General features: G+C 36.8%; 1 protein-coding gene and 1 long non-coding RNA gene across 2 annotated transcripts in view; both read left to right on the top strand.

Moving 5' to 3' along the window:
- The window catches only part of LOC148085778 (uncharacterized), a 257,146-nt gene that overhangs the window by 99,889 nt on the left and 140,359 nt on the right, over positions 1-16,898 (top strand). The window lies entirely within an intron of this gene.
- naaladl2 (N-acetylated alpha-linked acidic dipeptidase like 2) overlaps positions 1-16,898 on the top strand; it is a 250,632-nt gene that overhangs the window by 145,128 nt on the left and 88,606 nt on the right. The window contains exon 9 of the mRNA XM_087783862.1: positions 11,560-11,703. Within this exon, the coding sequence (XP_087639988.1) occupies positions 11,560-11,703 (144 nt within the window). The remainder of the gene's footprint in view (positions 1-11,559; positions 11,704-16,898) is intronic.

Here is a 16,898-nt window from a genome sequence, read left to right as displayed (position 1 = left end):
TAACGTGTCAAAATTGACATGCCTATGTTACTTAGGACATATAAAGCAATAATCAATACAATGCCAATTAAATATTATGTTCTCTTTCTCTCATATCCTGGTGTCTAGTTGACTTCGTCTAACATCTCTAAGCAATAAATTAAAGATATGAACACTGAAATGTACGACCTGATCACCTTATGTGTTAGCGAAGCTTCATGAAACCATCTCTACAACTATTCTCTACAAGTTTACCTTCAAGAAAGTTTTTAAATTCATTTCAACTTTTTAAATAGTGGCAGATTTCTAGGTTAGGTTAGGTACAACTTTATTGATCCCTCAGGAGGTCTCCTTCGGGAAATAGTTTTTTTCCAATTAGTCACAGCAATGCAGCAATTATTCATAAAAATAAATAAAAATAAAATTAGAACAAGAACAAAGAGAAATAAAGAGAAAGAACAAGATGATACAATCTAAGTCTAAAGGTAAAGAACATACATTTAACATTCTATTTTAATTGGTAGAATGTGTGTTATGAGCACAAGTCCAGCAGGACCGTCTCCCACGTCAGCGGTCCGGTAAACCTGATTAAGCTGCTTAAATTGTGTTTGTTGAATCAACGTATGTGCGAAGGAAACTGTCACTTCACACTTCTGAAGGTCGACAAATTGAGACGTGGCGTCTTCAAGGCGTTTGCTTAATTGCGCCGACATAATTGTCGGCGTTTCTCAAGATAATTCTGTGTCCACAGAAGTTTGTTTGCCATTTCGATGTCATATCTCCTACAAGACAGCCCAGTGGGAGAGTCGAACATCTGTGGCTCACTCCTGTTTGCCCAGGAGAGAGCTGAAAATAAACGATTCGCCAGGAGGAAGTCTGTTTCTAGAGCGTGTTCTGCTCTTGCACACACAGCTCCTCTATTACGACTGTCTAATGATGAATATGAGTTAATACTGTAATTATCTTAATTAATTTAGTGCAAAGGACCAAATGTAATCATGTTTATTCAGGAACTGCTGCTTAGCGTTTCTATGTCTGTTGGGTTTCCCCCCTTTTTCTCAAAATACTTTTGACATTTTTTGCGTAAAACGTTCCTTTGATTGATATTCAGTTTTTATTTATGTTTTTGCTGTTATAACAAAAGTCAACAAGATGTTGGTGGAGATACAACCTTTTTACTTCCATTCATTTATTTTTTTATTGTCAGTTTACTTCACAGTTTAAATGACAATATGTGAGAGACCTTTTATCTGGCAGAAACCTTGAGCAAAACCAGGCTCTGTGTTAGTTCAGACAGAAGGGAGAAGAGAGACGGGGGGAGGGAGAGAGAAGAAGAAAAGAGAGACGGGGAAAGAAGGGAGAACAATGCAGTTCTTGAGCAACAAAGTCCAGAAAGGATTCAGTGGCACTATCGAGGCAAAGTTTCAGAGATCCTAGACCAGGGGTGGGCAATTATAATTCTTCAAAGGCCACATTCAGTTCTGTGAATATTGTTAGGGGCCGTCAAGCAACAAGAAAGACGAGAAAAATCCCTAAAAAAAAGTCATTAGGCCGTGACATTTATTAAGATAAATAAGTTGCAATTATATTCTTGTATATATGAGTTTTTTTCAAAACATTTCTTCAACTAACTTTAAAAAATATATTTTGAGGGATTAATATATACTCAAAAAATTACACACAAAAATGAGGGGAAAAAGTAAATAAGTGTGAAAATGTAAATGAATAATAAATACTAAATAAACTTTTTAAATGAATTACAACCATTTATACATGATCATACTTTGACATTACGATGGTCGCATAAATACAGTCAAAGGGCTGCATCATCAACATCATCCGGAATTAATTTAAAAAAAGTTGACTCTCATGGAAAGGAAGACTTGGAACTTTGTAGGTGACTTGTGGATAGGTCTAGATCTAAGGACAGAAGCATCCTTACATTAAAAAACTTCAAATTGACTGTCATCATACTTCCTGTATGTCTCGATCATTTTTCTATAATGAGCTGCTCAATACAGTGACGTCGGTGAGTAGCCCATAGTTTCTGGCTTCATTTTTCCCAGATGAACTTGGAACTCCCCAGTGTGCAAGTATTGGAAGAGCTCGTCCTCTTGGGTATTTAATAGTTAATTGTCTGGTGCTCATTTACACAAAAAGTTAAACTTGCCCCAGGAAAAATTGAATCACACAACTGGGTCAGTTCCAGGGGGAATCCTGGAGGTGAAGATGGAGGGCTGTTTAACGGAACAGCTGTTTAACGTACGGGTTTGTGGTTTAAGAATATGAGGCCCTTTTTTAAGATTTGTATTTTTCATAATGAGCACTCCAGATTATTTTTAAACGTCGAACCATAAAATTACTTAGGCCAAAATTATCTCTGCAGGGTGTCTGGATGTACCGTTTTATATTAGAAGAGGAGCTCAGTCATTAGGGAGAGACTCAGAGGAGAACAGATGCTCCTCCACATAAAGAAATGGTGACTGGGGCTTTTTTTTTTAGGACACTTCCTGGAAGCCTTCATCGGTGAAGCACGTCTGAATGGGATGAATGGATGAGTGGATGGATGGATGGATGGATGATGCTTCAATGCTCCTGGGAATATTCAAAGAGAAATCATCACCATCTTTTTACTGTTAGCTATGGAGCAAAAAGAACGTTATCACAGACCAAACTAACAGCCTTTTTTATTGGTTCTGAAGGACATTAATCAGAAGAAAAAAAAACATATATATTAAATATTATCATTTTATACATACGATACATTGAAAGTCAAACCTGGATACAAACTAAATGGATTTTGATCACAGCGACTACCACTGTATTCACAATGAAAGCCTGAACAGAGATCACAGTTATGGTTTTGAAGTCTGTGATTGAATACTGTGCATGTTTTTTTGGGTCAGACTATTGATTCTCAACCCTCATGTGGTGTGTAGGTGAAGGTGTGATGACTAGTATTGTTTTTTTGTAAGAAGGAGGTTTTCTCTTTTCAGCTGTGGTTTCCTGACAATATAAAGTGAGCTCATCAATGTTTTCGCTGCTATATTGGATTCCATATGACATCGGAAGCCAGTGGATCGACTGCCGGAGTCTTGTCACAGATGAATGGAGTTTTGAGATGATGTGAGCAGCTGAATCTGTTTGAAGACGGTTTTCCTCGGATAGAAGAAACAGATGGGAGTTGCACTAGTAAAGTCGGGTGTGGAGTAAAAGTTGTTTATGCAGCAGAGATGAATGTAGGAGCACCATGTTAGGGGAAGGTAAGTGTGTTTGCGGCCAAAATGACAGTTGACCTATCACTGGTGGATTCATGACTTCTAAAAGAGAGGTCAGTAAAGGTGTCAAAAGCATGCAATACAAACATAATGATTGACTTCTGCGTTAGTGGCTGAAATGTTGAGATTCTGGTCTCGTTGCGACTGGCAGGAGTGGCTGCTTTACGTCAGACATTTTGATTAAAACTCTGTCCTCCTGACTTGGTGAACCGTGATTGTCGGCTGTTGTGTTGAGCTGTTGTTTGTGGCTCACACTCTTGATAGATGGCAACTTGTTTATTGAATTGATTTGTGAAGTTAGAATAGACCTATACAGGATCCTCTCTTTCTCTCCTTCTGCATTATGTGTGTTTCTGTCTTCTCTCATCAGACCACGACGTAACAATAAACACTCGGGAAAAGATGAATGAATTGTTGTGCTTGTAACGACACTCGCCGACTGGAATCTTATTGAATCAGACCAACAATTGAATTTGTTTGATCTAAAACAGATTGTAATCTCCTCGCTGCTGGTTCCATTATCCCCTCACTCAATTCTTTCTACATTACTTCATGTGACTGATTATGTTTCCGTTCTTCTTGCGATTAATGCTGACCCATGCTGTTGATAAACAGCCCACAGGTGGTGCCGTTCTGATGTCATTACTTGCATTTTTTTTCACTTGCAATAAATCAATCTGTGCTGCTGACATTAAAACCAGATCATTTGTTTTTTCCTGTAATTCACCCATTGAGGCAAAAGTGTTTGACTTAATGCTGGATGTGAAACTACTATAAAAATAAGGAGAATTTTTATTTTAAAACAATGACAGTTAGTGACAGTTTGATAGATTAAACCAGGGGTTTGAAACCCAACTGGCCAGGGTGGCACCAGAGTCCAGTTTTGTAGAGACTGGTCTACATTTTTCATATTTTGTGTTTCGTTTGTGTGCTGGTTTTCACTTAAATTATAACTATATAATCGAAGCTATATAAATTAAAATAGTGCAAAGATAGAGTACCTTGCTAAGGCCTGCTCTTAAAACCTTAGACATATAATTGACTGAAGAAGTTGTTTCTTAGACAACTTGTACTTGCGACCCTAAAAACTGTGGGGTAAGAAAAGTACGAAATATGAAATCAAATAATGCAAAAAGATGTTTCTAATAATACAACACAATGTTCCAAACAATAATGGGGTAGTTCAATGTACTTGGTTTTCCGTGAAACGGATTCAATCGATGTCAGCCAAATCGAACAACCACCAATAATAATCATTTTATAAATCACACACAGTGCACATACTGACTTTAGATTTAAGTTAATCTGTGTCAAGCTTTAACCAGGTGCGATTTCTGTCTGACAGGTATTTAAAAGTTATACTATAAATTCATATATACAGTTGTGTGTGGAAACATGTAACTCAATAAAACCCTTTTTTTTCATTCCTTTAGAAAAGTAGAGGATATCAATTTCTCTGACGTTGAACACTTTTTTTTTGGGTTTGTTAAGAAGAGTTAGCTAAGTGTGGGTACATTTTCTTCTCATGTTAATCTTTGTAACGTTTTCTTTGCTTTATTTCCATTGATCTAGGTTTTTATATTTTTACTTTGTCATTCCCTCAACTTTCTTCTATTTATTTGCACTTTGTTCTTTTTCCTTTTTTATGAAACTATCGTCTGCTGTTAACTGGAAACCTAATTTCCCGAAGGAGATCTCCAGAGAGATTAATGAAGTCTATCCATCTATCCTTCTATGTAGTGAAAGATCTTATTAAGCTAAGAGCTGACAGCAGGTCTGTTGCAAGTTCACAGAGAACTGCCACGGCCCACATTGACTCTGTATAGTTGAGAGGAAATAAAAAATGGAAGAAGCAAAGGAGGAAATGACACGTGTGACTAGAGACGAAGATTAAGACTGACTTTCTCTTGGTGGAAAATAAAAAGGATTAGATGAACAGATGGAATTGGTTATCAATGATTTCTAAAGTCACGTTTTATTGGTAGATTTTCACTGAGGAAGTTTCAAAAGGAACACAGGAGCATTTTCCTCATCTACAAGCTGAGATTGTCCTTGAAACTCCTCCAGCAATGTCACACCTGTCTTGTTAAAAGTGCATGTTTTTACGCTTATAAAATTAAGAGCAATTAAGTTCTTGGCCCGACTCCTTGTTGAATCTCATTGACCTTCCCTCAGGTGTTTAATATCTGTTATGTTGTGCCAGATGATATTCCCCCTTCCCTTCTCAACAATCGCTTTAAAGTGCAATATAATTATTTCTGACATATAGAACAGGATGCGCAAGATTAGTATCGCAATCGTTTTAATGTCATACTTTGGATTTCACTTTAGTTTGTTTGAGATTTATACAGGAGTTGAGGAGAAATGTCACAGATGGTCAGAATTCGAATGCGCTTTTCTTTTGCCCTAATTTAGACACGTTTTAGTTGAGCTATTGTGCTACATTATTAACTTCATGACCAGACTGCAGCCAATAATAGTCATCCCTGGACCTCCATCAAGTAATATGAAATTGAACCAAGTAATATGAAATTGAACTCAAGCCAATTAGAAAATATTTATAGTCTTATATATATATATTATGTACATATATATATTTATGTCAATTGCTTTTATGTTGAAAGTCTCAAAAGCAAACGTAAAGTTCAATCTCATTGAAGACTAGATAAACATCCAATGAGAGGGTTAACAAATAGATCTAAAGATCTGAAGAATGCATTTATGACCAATTTCAAGATCTACATCTGTTATCGCACTGAAGATGTTGATATTCTGTTGTCAATTATTGTCAAGCAACATGTATCCAGTGAGGAAAGACATTTTTAATGATCTACTGATTACATATCTCAGCTGCAGTCTCTTGATATGGATGTGTTTCTTCTTAGACCTTCATCTGTTTGGCTGCCTTCCTTACAGATAGATTTGGTCTCGCTATGAACATCAACAATGTAAAACTACAGTCTCGGATGGTTTCATGTTTTGTCTTTCGATTGTCTCTTGTTGTTGTTGTTTGTCCGTGAAGATAAGGGATAAATACAGTAACAAAAGGTGAAAGACCCCAAGCTGCTTGTTGGTTTTCTCCTCACATACTTTCCTCTGCCGTTTAGTGCTCCATCCATTATAGTTCTGAAGCCTTCTTTCGTTTTTGTTCATACTTTCTCAGACTGCCCTACCTTGTCATTTTCACCACCCTTCACTTCCTGCCTCACCTCTCTCCTCCTCACCATCTCCTCATCTCCTGCCCTGCAGGCAATTTTTTCCCTCAGAAGTTATCCATCAGTCTCATGACCCCTCCTTTTCATCTCCCCTCTTCTGTTCCTGTCATTTTACCCCCTTCCTTGACTCCCACCCTCCCTTCTGTGTTCTGAATTATTAACCCCCGGTCTTGATGCTGGCCACAGCGACCAGCCACAAACGATGACGCTGAAGTCTACGTGTTGAAGTCTGTGAGTCTGTGTGCATACGTAGTGCTGAACTGGACTTTATTATTTAAAAATAAATGAATAAGTAAAATGACCATTGTGGTGCGAGAGAAGTTTATAAATTGTGAGCTTTGATCACTTCTTTTCCCTTAAGAAGCTTTCCCAACTTGCCCTGTTCGTTAATCCTGAAAATAATATCACCCTTCTTAATCCCTTAAATCATTTAACAGAATTAAATTACAGATTTGTGGTTTCGCTTATACGTGCTATAATGTTAATATCACAAGAAAGCTCATTCTATATGGCCTCTCTCGTCTGATTGTTTGTTTTTTTTCTTTTGTTTGTTTTTAACATTACTATTAAGATCAAAAGACTGGTATTGAGGGCAATTCCCCACAAATACCAAATCTTTCCATAAGGTCAGTCCAATGTGACACAAAGGTAGAATGTTTTTATAATCACCATCATTTCCAATATTAATAGAAAAGGTTTAGTTTTCATTGTTGTGCTGCTGCATCCATCTCTGCTTTAGAAATATGTCGATGAACTGTATTTACCTCCTTACAGAAGAAGGAGCTGTCTCGCCTGCAGTTAATACAAATTTCTGCAGCAAGAATTCTGACCTGCTCTAGTAGAAGAACTCACATTTCTCTGATCCTTAAAACTCTGCATTGGCTGCCAGTTTCTTTCAGGATCAATTTAAAAATTCTGGTTCTTACTTTCAGATCTATTCATGGTCAGCCTCCTCCTTACATCAGTGATCTGATCCAGACTTACACCACAGCTCGGGCTCTGAGGTCTGTGGATCAGAATCTACTGATGGTTCCTGAACACGCTTCAGGACCAGAGGAGAGAAATCCTTCCAGACTGTTGCTCCTAAGCTTTGGAGCGATCTTCCTCTCGCTCTGTGTTTGATGATCTACTGACTCCTTTAAGAAACATCTTAAGACCTTTTTATTTGTGCAGGCTTTTCCCTGATTATATTGTTGCTGTTGTGTTTGTCTCTTTGTTATCTTGGCCTTTTAAAGTAAGTACCTGGTCTGTGAAAGGCTCTTTAAAAATATAAAATACTTACATACTTACAGGATCAATTTGTTTACAGGCAGGATCTTGTCTTTCTCCTAACATTAGTATACATCATCAACAAACATTGTACAAGTGTAGACATTTTGTATCTGCTCCAAACTTAAAGTTTATAAAAAAGGTTTTATAAAAAAAACATGATATAATTTCAATTTTGTTTATTATTATTTAATTTCAATTTTAGTATTATAATGGTATGTACACAGTAATCATACTGAGCATGTAGTCACATCGACAGGAGGCTGTTACACAGAGGTTGTGCTTCTGTTGGAGGTTTCTGCATCAAAGGGGCAGTTTTTCCTCGTCGCTGTTGCTCTAGTGATTTTCTTGGACCTGTTTTCCTTATATTAGTGGGTTCAGTAACTCAATGACGCAGCAAATTTACCATCACCGGTGTTAAGACCAAACTGATGATGGGGTCCGACTGCCAAAATATTTGTTTTAATCCTATACTTATGTCCAGGTTTCTAAGTCCTCACAGCCGAGCCGCTGAAAACATCTAAAGGCTTTGAACATCTACTAGGTCAAGTGATCAAATTCCCACAGGTGGTGGTGGTTTGGTCAAGCTTCATGAAACCGTATCGGTATTTTCAGAGTCCACTAGATGGCGATCTCTGCTTCGTTTTCAACAACTATTCTAATGAAACATCACATCATTTCTAAAGTGATTGCTCCACCTACTGACCTCTAAACAACATGACACTATTTCATAAAGCTTCATAAGTCCATCACCACCCCTAGTGTGTAAAAAATACGATGTAAGGGTTTCATTAGAGCTGTTGCAAATGATAGAGCAGAGAGTGACATCTAGTGGGTCACCGCCCGTGATTGTCAGATTCCCCACACACCTTTAAAGTGGAATGTCCTGTGATGAATTGATAGCACTCGTGATTCCTCCTGATAGTTCTGTCAGTCGATGCTCCTCCTCTTGTGATTCCACTTTAACAAGAATGGAATTGCGAAGGAACCTTTGCTGGTGTGGGGGATAATATCTGTGGGGTTTCAGCAAACCACACACCCTGGGTAGGAGAAACGCTGGAGTCATCACAAATGTCAAGGCATTTCATGGAGAGTCTGCCGATGTATAAATGTAGCAATAAACCTCTGGGGTTAAAGGTTGCCCGGCTGCATGAAGTGCAGGTGATGTGAGTTTGACAGGTGTGTGTGAGGGGTGGAAGATATTTGGCGGTGTCGGTTCACCTCTGATTACACATTTCTGTGCTGTTTACTGTCAGCTGCTGTATCGAGTTTCTGTCCTGCCTCTGATAGACGATCGCCGCGCCGAGTGCATGTCAGAATCCCAAACTCTTCAAACTAAAGAGTAATCCAAAAACTGTGGAGGAGACGAGCTTTTTATTTAGCAATAATTCAGCTGCAGAGGTGCTACGTTGAGAATGGCCTGCAGCCCGGATTAGACACCAGCACGGAAGCCGTTTCTTATCTTAATGAGGGTAAAGCAGTTGCTCCGAGCGATGACCAAATACCTGAATATTCCTGTGGATGTGGAGCGGTATTTACTGAGAAGAAACGCAGGAATTATAGACCTCTTTTGACAATTGAGGCCAAGATAATGAACACATACAATAAAAGAGTATCTTCATCTAGAATGACTCTGTGAAGGACTCTGTGATGCTGATAATTTCGATGTTTAACCATGAGAATTAAAGTCATTGAAACTCTGTCGCATTGAGAATATTTGTTGGAATAAATAATGAAATGAGCGACAGTACATGGACGGTGCCGAAAGTAATCAATTAACCTTGTGCTTGTGTTACCTGGTTTCTTCCCGCAAATGAAACTTACAAAAATACATTGATTCAAAATTAAAACACAGCAAATTACAAAAGAAAAACTTTTATACAAGCAATTTGCTGCTTCAAAAAAAGTAAAGTTAATGCAGCAGTACGAAGCTTATTGAAGCTTATAAAGTTTAAGAAGTTTCCACATTCTCAAGGCGCTACTGCTTCATGAATCTTTACTTTAAAGTATTTTATACTGTACATAAAACATTAAGAGACCGCTGCAAAATGATCAGTTTCTCTGATTTTACTACTTATAGGAATGTGTTTGAGTACAATGAACATTTTTGTTTCATTCTATAAACTACTGACAACGTTTCTGCCACATTCTAAATACAAATATTGTCATTTAGGGCATTTATTTGCAGAAAATGACTAATGGTCAAAATAACAAATAAGATGCAATGTTTTCAGAACTTTAATACTGCGAAGGAAACAAGATCAAATTCATTTTAAAAGAACACAATTCTAATGTTTGAACTTAGGAAGAGTTCAGAAATCAATATTTGGTGGGATAACCCTGATCTTTACTCACAGCTGTCATGCATCTTGGCGTCCACCAGTCTTTCACATTGTTCTTGAGTCACTTTATTCCACTCCTGGCGTAAGAATTCAAGTAGCTCAGCTTTGTTTGATAACTTGTGTCCATCCATCTTCCTCTTGATCACATTTCAGAGATTTTCAATGGGGTTCAGGTCTGGAGATTGATCTGGTGGTCCTTCATCCACACCTTGATTGACCTATCTGTGTGGCATGGAGCATCGTCCTGCTGGAAAAAAACAATCTTCAGATTTGTCGGAACATTGTCAGAGCAGAAGGAAGCAAGTTTCTTCCAAGACAACTCTGTATGTGGCTCGATTCATGCGTACTTCGCAAAGACAAATCTGCCCAATTCCAGCTCTGCTGAAGCACCCGCAGATCATCATCGATCCTATGCCAAATTTCACAGTAGGTGCGAGACACTGTGGCTTGTAGGCCTCTCCAGGTCTCCGTCTAACCATCAGACGACGAGGTGTTGGGCAAAGTTGAAAATTGGACTGGAAGATGACCTTACTCCAGTCCTGGACGGTCCAATCCTTATGGTCTTTTGCAAAGTTCAGCCTGGCTCTTCTTTGCTTCTCATTGATGAAGGGCTTTTTTCTGGCTTTACACGACTTGAGCCCCTAGCAGCCTGTTTCGAACCGTTCTTGCTGTGCACTTCACCCCAGCTGCCATTTGCCATTCTTTTTGAAGGTCACTTGATGTCATCCTACGGTTTCTGAGTTACATTCGAATAAGTTGACAGTCATCCCGGTCGGTGGAGAGCTTTGTTGTCCCCAGTGTCTGCTGCTTGACCTTGTTTTTATGAGCCGCCATCTTAGAATTTTTTAAGGATGGAAGCAACCTGACGCTCACTGTGTCCCTCAGCCAGTAAATCAGGGGTTATCCCACCAAATATTGATTTCTGAACTCTTCCTAAGTTAAACATTAGTATTGTGTTCTTTTAAAATGAATATGATCTTGTTTTCTTCACATTATTTGAGGTCTGAAAACATTGTCAGAAATGTTGTCAGTAGTTTATAGAATGAAACAAAAATGTGCATTTTACTCAAACATATACCTATAAGTAGTAAAAATCAGAGAAACTGATCATTTTGCAGCGGGCTCTTAATTCTTTCCAGAGCTGTATATCTATATCTATATAGATATATATACAGTATATTATAAACAAACAACAAAAACACTCAAACCAGTGACATGCCACTCTACCTTCTGTATTTAAATTCTGTAAAATGATTAAAGGGACTCAAGAAACAATTTTATTCAGGATTAAGGCAAGTTTGGAAAGTTCTAAAGGGAAATGTGTGTGAACAAAGTATGTATGTATGTATGTATATATGTGATCAAAGCTTTACTAGAATGGTGTTTTTAATTTTTAATTTATTTTTACTTATTTCACTTTGTTGAAAGTTGCTACTATTTTTAACTATCATTTTTGTTTTATTTATTCCACTCCAGACGCAGGCTCACCAGGAAACCAGTCGAGCCTCACTTCGTTGTTGGTTCAGCCAATTTCTGCATTTTTGGCAAAGACTTTACTGTCGTCTGCATCCGCCGGACAGGGAGACCACTGCTCTCCACTCACAATGCCTGTGAAAGCAGGTAAGACATGTTTAAATAAACGTTTGTGTCAGAAATCAATAGAGTCAATGATAGCACACACTATTTCCCTGCACGCGCTCTTGATCATTAAAACATACAATCGAGATTGGACTGGATTTAAGGAGGAGGAAGGAAGTGTTACTTGTATATATTTAGCAGATTCATCCAGCCGGAGTAATGGAGAGAGATGGAGGCTGCTGAAGTGGAGAGAGCAAGGAGGAGTGTCAGGGATGATGGTTGACAGGAGCAGCTCGACTTAAAGCTTCAAGGGACAGGAGTGAGACCTGCCATGATGAATGATTTAGAGACGGTTGCTCTGACAAATAGACAGGAAGTTTTGGGCCAGGGTTTTATAGGCTTGAAAAAAGGGATTCGAAAACGAATTGTATAAAAGAAATTGGCTAATAAATATAAACTTAATTAAAATATGGCGATTATACAATGAAAAGTTTTCAAAAATAAATGAATTTTATTTCAAAAATTGTGTGTTTTTGAATGTAAGACTAGAAAATGAATATCAAATTACTTATTATTTTTATTATTATTATTTCATGGGTTTGGTTAAGATTAAGGGAAGGTCTGAAAAAATGTCTCCACTTTAAAATGAATACATTTTCTTTAATATATGAAGATGATTAAACACTTTCCAACAAAATTAAGAAAATTAAAAAATGTGGGTTAGGTTACCTGTTATAATTAGGTTTAAGGTTAGGGTTGATAAAATAATTTAAAAATATATATATATGAAGACGTTTTGAAAACAATTGGAAAAAAATCCATCTAAATTTTTTTAAGTATAAGTAAGTAAGTAATTTTTATTTGTATAGCGCTTTTCTATTATTAGTATTTTTTTAAATATATAATAAGTATTGTATAGTGTTTTTAATAGTATTATAGTATAGTAGTATAGTATAGTGTTTCTCTATTTTCTATAGAATTCTTTATAATATTCCATATTATTTTTATAGTGTTTTTTGTATTTTCTATAGTATTTTTTTATAGAATTTCTTTATTGATTGATTGATAAATTTATAGTTTCATTTTAATCCATTTATAATTTGAAATAAATATTACAAATAATAACCCTAACCATAACCCTAGCTCAAGCATGACCCGTCCATAATCACATTATTGTGCAGGGTCACCAAAGTTTGTTTACTTTGACTTTTTCTCTTCTCTTTCATCTCAATAACCTTTCATTCTTTTAAGCCTGTGATGTACATCTTCACGTCGCCGTCGAACGACCAAAAATAAGACGGAGATAAAATAAAAACCTACAGTATGTCTGCGCGGTCGCCGCGCTTCACTGGAGACGTCCAGAGAATTAGCGGTTATATCAAGAGCATGTAATTGAAAGTGTGGTGTGCTCTCAAGTGAAGTGGGAAAATGTAGAAATGTAATAGAATCAAGGGTGTCTTTATCTGTGTGATTTCTGCTTCGCCAGAGCCAGTGTGCACTGAATTCACACCCTTGTGAGAGCCATGTATACTTACAGAGTGAGTGCATGTGGGGAGGACAAACCCACTAATTGCATCATTAGGGTTCCTCCACGTCTTTCCTTTTCACTCTCCAAACTTTTACTTTTTTCCCTTTCTGTGATTAGCATTTCTTCTTGATTGGGGTGGTTTGAGGATCCTGGCTTCTCCCCTGAAATTCTTGAAGCGAAGTGATTCGGTGATTTTTCAACCATTCCAACCATCAGTTCAGCCAGAGAGAAGCTCGTACCATGTTTCATTCGATATTAATTATTCATTTGTTGTGAAAATGCTGTTTTAGTGTAAGCAAAAGGTATTTTAAAGAAACTTCAGTGTCTGTTTTTGATTCAGCATTGATTATTTACTATTTAATATATACAAATGAACATTTCTAGTCACTGAAAAACCTGCCCTCCTAAAGTTCACCTGACAAAATAGACTGTTGAAGTACTAGAATTATTGTGAGGCGCTATAAAAGCATTTAAAAGTATTTTTGTTTGGATATATATTTGTCAAATAAGAAATAAGTTAAAGGGAATCGAGAATCGCCTATTTTTATTATTACACAAATACACAATAATAGTAGTAGATAGTATCTTCAGACAAAAGGGTTTCCGGTGAGAGGGCTTAAGCACATTTTCTTATGTAAATATTTCAATGAAAATGGAGTTTTTTACAAACAAAAACACATAATGATCAGTCAAAAAAACACAAAATAGTGTACATATTTACTGAACAACTCATTCCTAGATAAATCATCAAACAAACGGGTCATTTTTGTACAGATGACCACATCAATATTTGTTTTGACAATTCATTTTAAAACAGAACAGCAACATTTAGGAGCCATTTCCGCTTCCTGTCTCTGATCAGTGACATCACAATATCGAGTGTTTGAATTGAAAGCTTTAATTTAAAGTGTTTGAATTTATATAATATTCTATATTGAAAAGTTAAATAGTTTTTTATTAAATAATTCAATTCATAATTTAGAACATTTTCAAAATTGATTTTTCCTTTTTACACAAAAGTTTGATAGTTTTATATTATTTTATTAATAATGGACCTACCGTTTTTTGGTAATGTCTCTTATTTTATTGAAATGTTTGCATATTATTCATCTCTTTTTTCATTCATTTCATTAATATTCTTTCATTCATTTATTCTGTCGTGCCACCACAAACAAATCTTGTGTTGTGTTTACAAAACTGGCAATAAAAGTTTCCGATTTTGAGATTCTGATTCCATATATTCAAAATGAAATTATTTTCTGTTGAAAAAGGTATTTTCAACAGGAATAAAAAAGGCTGATTGTTTTGGTTTATCTGTCTAAAAAGAAGAAGCCATTGAAAAATCGAAAAAAGAATAGTAAACACTGTCCGCGAGCCAAATGTGGTGCCTTGGTTTTTAGAGAAACAAACCTAGAATCTCTTGCTTTGAAGGCTCTATAATGGTGTTAATAATTAATCTAAGAGAAGATCCTGCTCTTTCTTAGATCCCTTTGAAGAGCGTTAATAGCAATAGCCCTCACAAAACCTCTATTCACGGATAAAATATTGTTAAATAGACAAAAGAAAAACTTTTGATCAAAGCTCTACGAGTTCCCCCTTAATAAACAAATTACAACCCTGATATAGAAGTGGAAGATCTTCTTCTTCACTCGTGCACAGTCACTCTTTAGCATTTTTAATGCTTCAGGATATCTCAGATAATGGCCTCAACTTTTGCTGTATGTTCCTATTGACTATTTTATTTTAGCATCTGGCAGCACAGCAGAGTATTACGTGCAGCCTTACAACAAGAGTACCGTGAGTTTGATTCCAGCTGGAGGCTAGTCTTGATGTGAACCTGCATCCCCTTCAGCACGAAGTTTGTTTTGATCGCAAGATTTATTTTGGGCGCTCTGGTCTCCTCCGTGCACACATAGTCGATGGCTCTGAATTATTCAAGCAAGTGTGTTTAGATGCTTTTTGTCTTTTTAGGTGCCCGTTTATGGACTGATGACCAGGATGTTCCCTGTCCGTGTCCCTTACTTGCTGGGATAGACTCCCTGTGGCTCCATCAGGGAGGAAGCAAATTAAAGGAATAATTTAGCTTAAAACAAGGTGTTTATTTATGAATACATCACTGCAACTGCAGTTTCTTGCAGGACACCAAGAAAGCAGGATTAAGCCTCGCTTTGTTTTAATCTTTTTTTCAACTTAATTTACAATTTAACCCTTCAATTTACAAAATAAAATGGATTGTTGAACTCCAACGGTCTTCAGGGGATCCAAAAATTCAAACTTAACTAATTTACTGCTCACCCTTATGTCGACTAAGAGTTTGGATAAACAGTTCTGTTTTAGAGTTATAGACAAAAATGTTTGTTCATTTAAATGTAGTGACTCAGTTGTCTTTATTTTTATATTGAAATCTTAACAGGAGTAGTTTTTCCCAAATAAAATAAACAAGTCTATATTTTGTGCTTGCATTTAGCGGAAGCTACATGTGAACTGAAACTTGCAATGTGTTTGAATGAGGGAAGACGGAAGACTTTAGGCAGCAGAAATATATATATATATATTTTTAATATCTCTTGTCTAGGCTCTACAAGATGGACGTTACAGATTTTTTTAAGTGTTTAATTTTGGATGAAGATAAAGAAGAATACACTTGAGCATCAGTTGCTACATTAAAATGAACCTACATTTTTGTCTATAAATCTATAAAAATGAACAGATTAATCGGATAATAATCCCAACCCTTAGTCGACACGAGGGCGATTAGAACATGAGTGAAATTGTAATTTTAGGTGAATTATTACTTTAACGTCCGTAAAATATCCTCAACAAGTTGAGTTTTTAACGGGCAACTAATGTGAAAACCCAACTCTCCTGACTCACTCACATGTTTTAAAATGTTCAAGGCTTTCTCTCCAAGATGCAGTAAGTCTCTCATCATGATGATTTTTTTAACTTATTACTTTATAAAGTTCTCCCCCGTCTGAAATCTCGGCGAACGAGAGGTTACGAGAGCGGACTCCATTATGATGTAATAATGGCTTCACTCCTCCTGCAGCCAGTTGTAATCATGCCCTGCTTCTTTTATACAACAAGTCCCTTGGAGGAGGTGGAGACTTCCGAGATTGACCACAAGCAGTGACAAACCTGTGACCAATCACAGCAGAGTGGGTGTGGTTATAGTAAACAAGATTTAAACTCCAGTAAAACAACCATTTTCTAACGTAAATATTTCATGAAAAGGGAGTTTTGTACAAACAAACACAAACTGATGATAACAATAGAGGTGCAAGATAATTAAAGACTTAAATAAAGACATTAGTTTGACTTTGATACATTATAAATCATACCTGCTATCCTTAAATACTCACTGTTCAAACATGCAGAAGAATGTGCACACAGCGCCACACACAGGAACAAAAACAACAAAAAAGATTTAAGGGCAAGTTACAAAAAAAGGGGGATTAAAAGTAAGAAGAGGAGAAGCGACTGATTGGGACAATTGATAGCGAGATCCCTGGAGTAGCCGAAGGTGCAGTCAGTCGATTGGACACAAATTATCAGTGTCTGCTATCGGCTGTTTTCCTCCTCGCTGAACCATCCGGTGAACAGCAGTCTAAGAGCATCTATTTATATTTGTGTTTCCATCCTCTCCTCCTCGTTGTCCACGTTATTGTTCAACAAAGTCACACTTTTGTTTTTCCACATGTTCCCTTCT

This window comes from Callionymus lyra, chromosome 2 (assembly GCF_982586985.1).
Source record: "Callionymus lyra chromosome 2, fCalLyr1.hap1.1, whole genome shotgun sequence".
Taxonomy (NCBI): Eukaryota; Metazoa; Chordata; class Actinopteri; order Syngnathiformes; family Callionymidae; genus Callionymus; species Callionymus lyra.
This window is presented reverse-complemented; position numbering and strand designations above follow the sequence as displayed.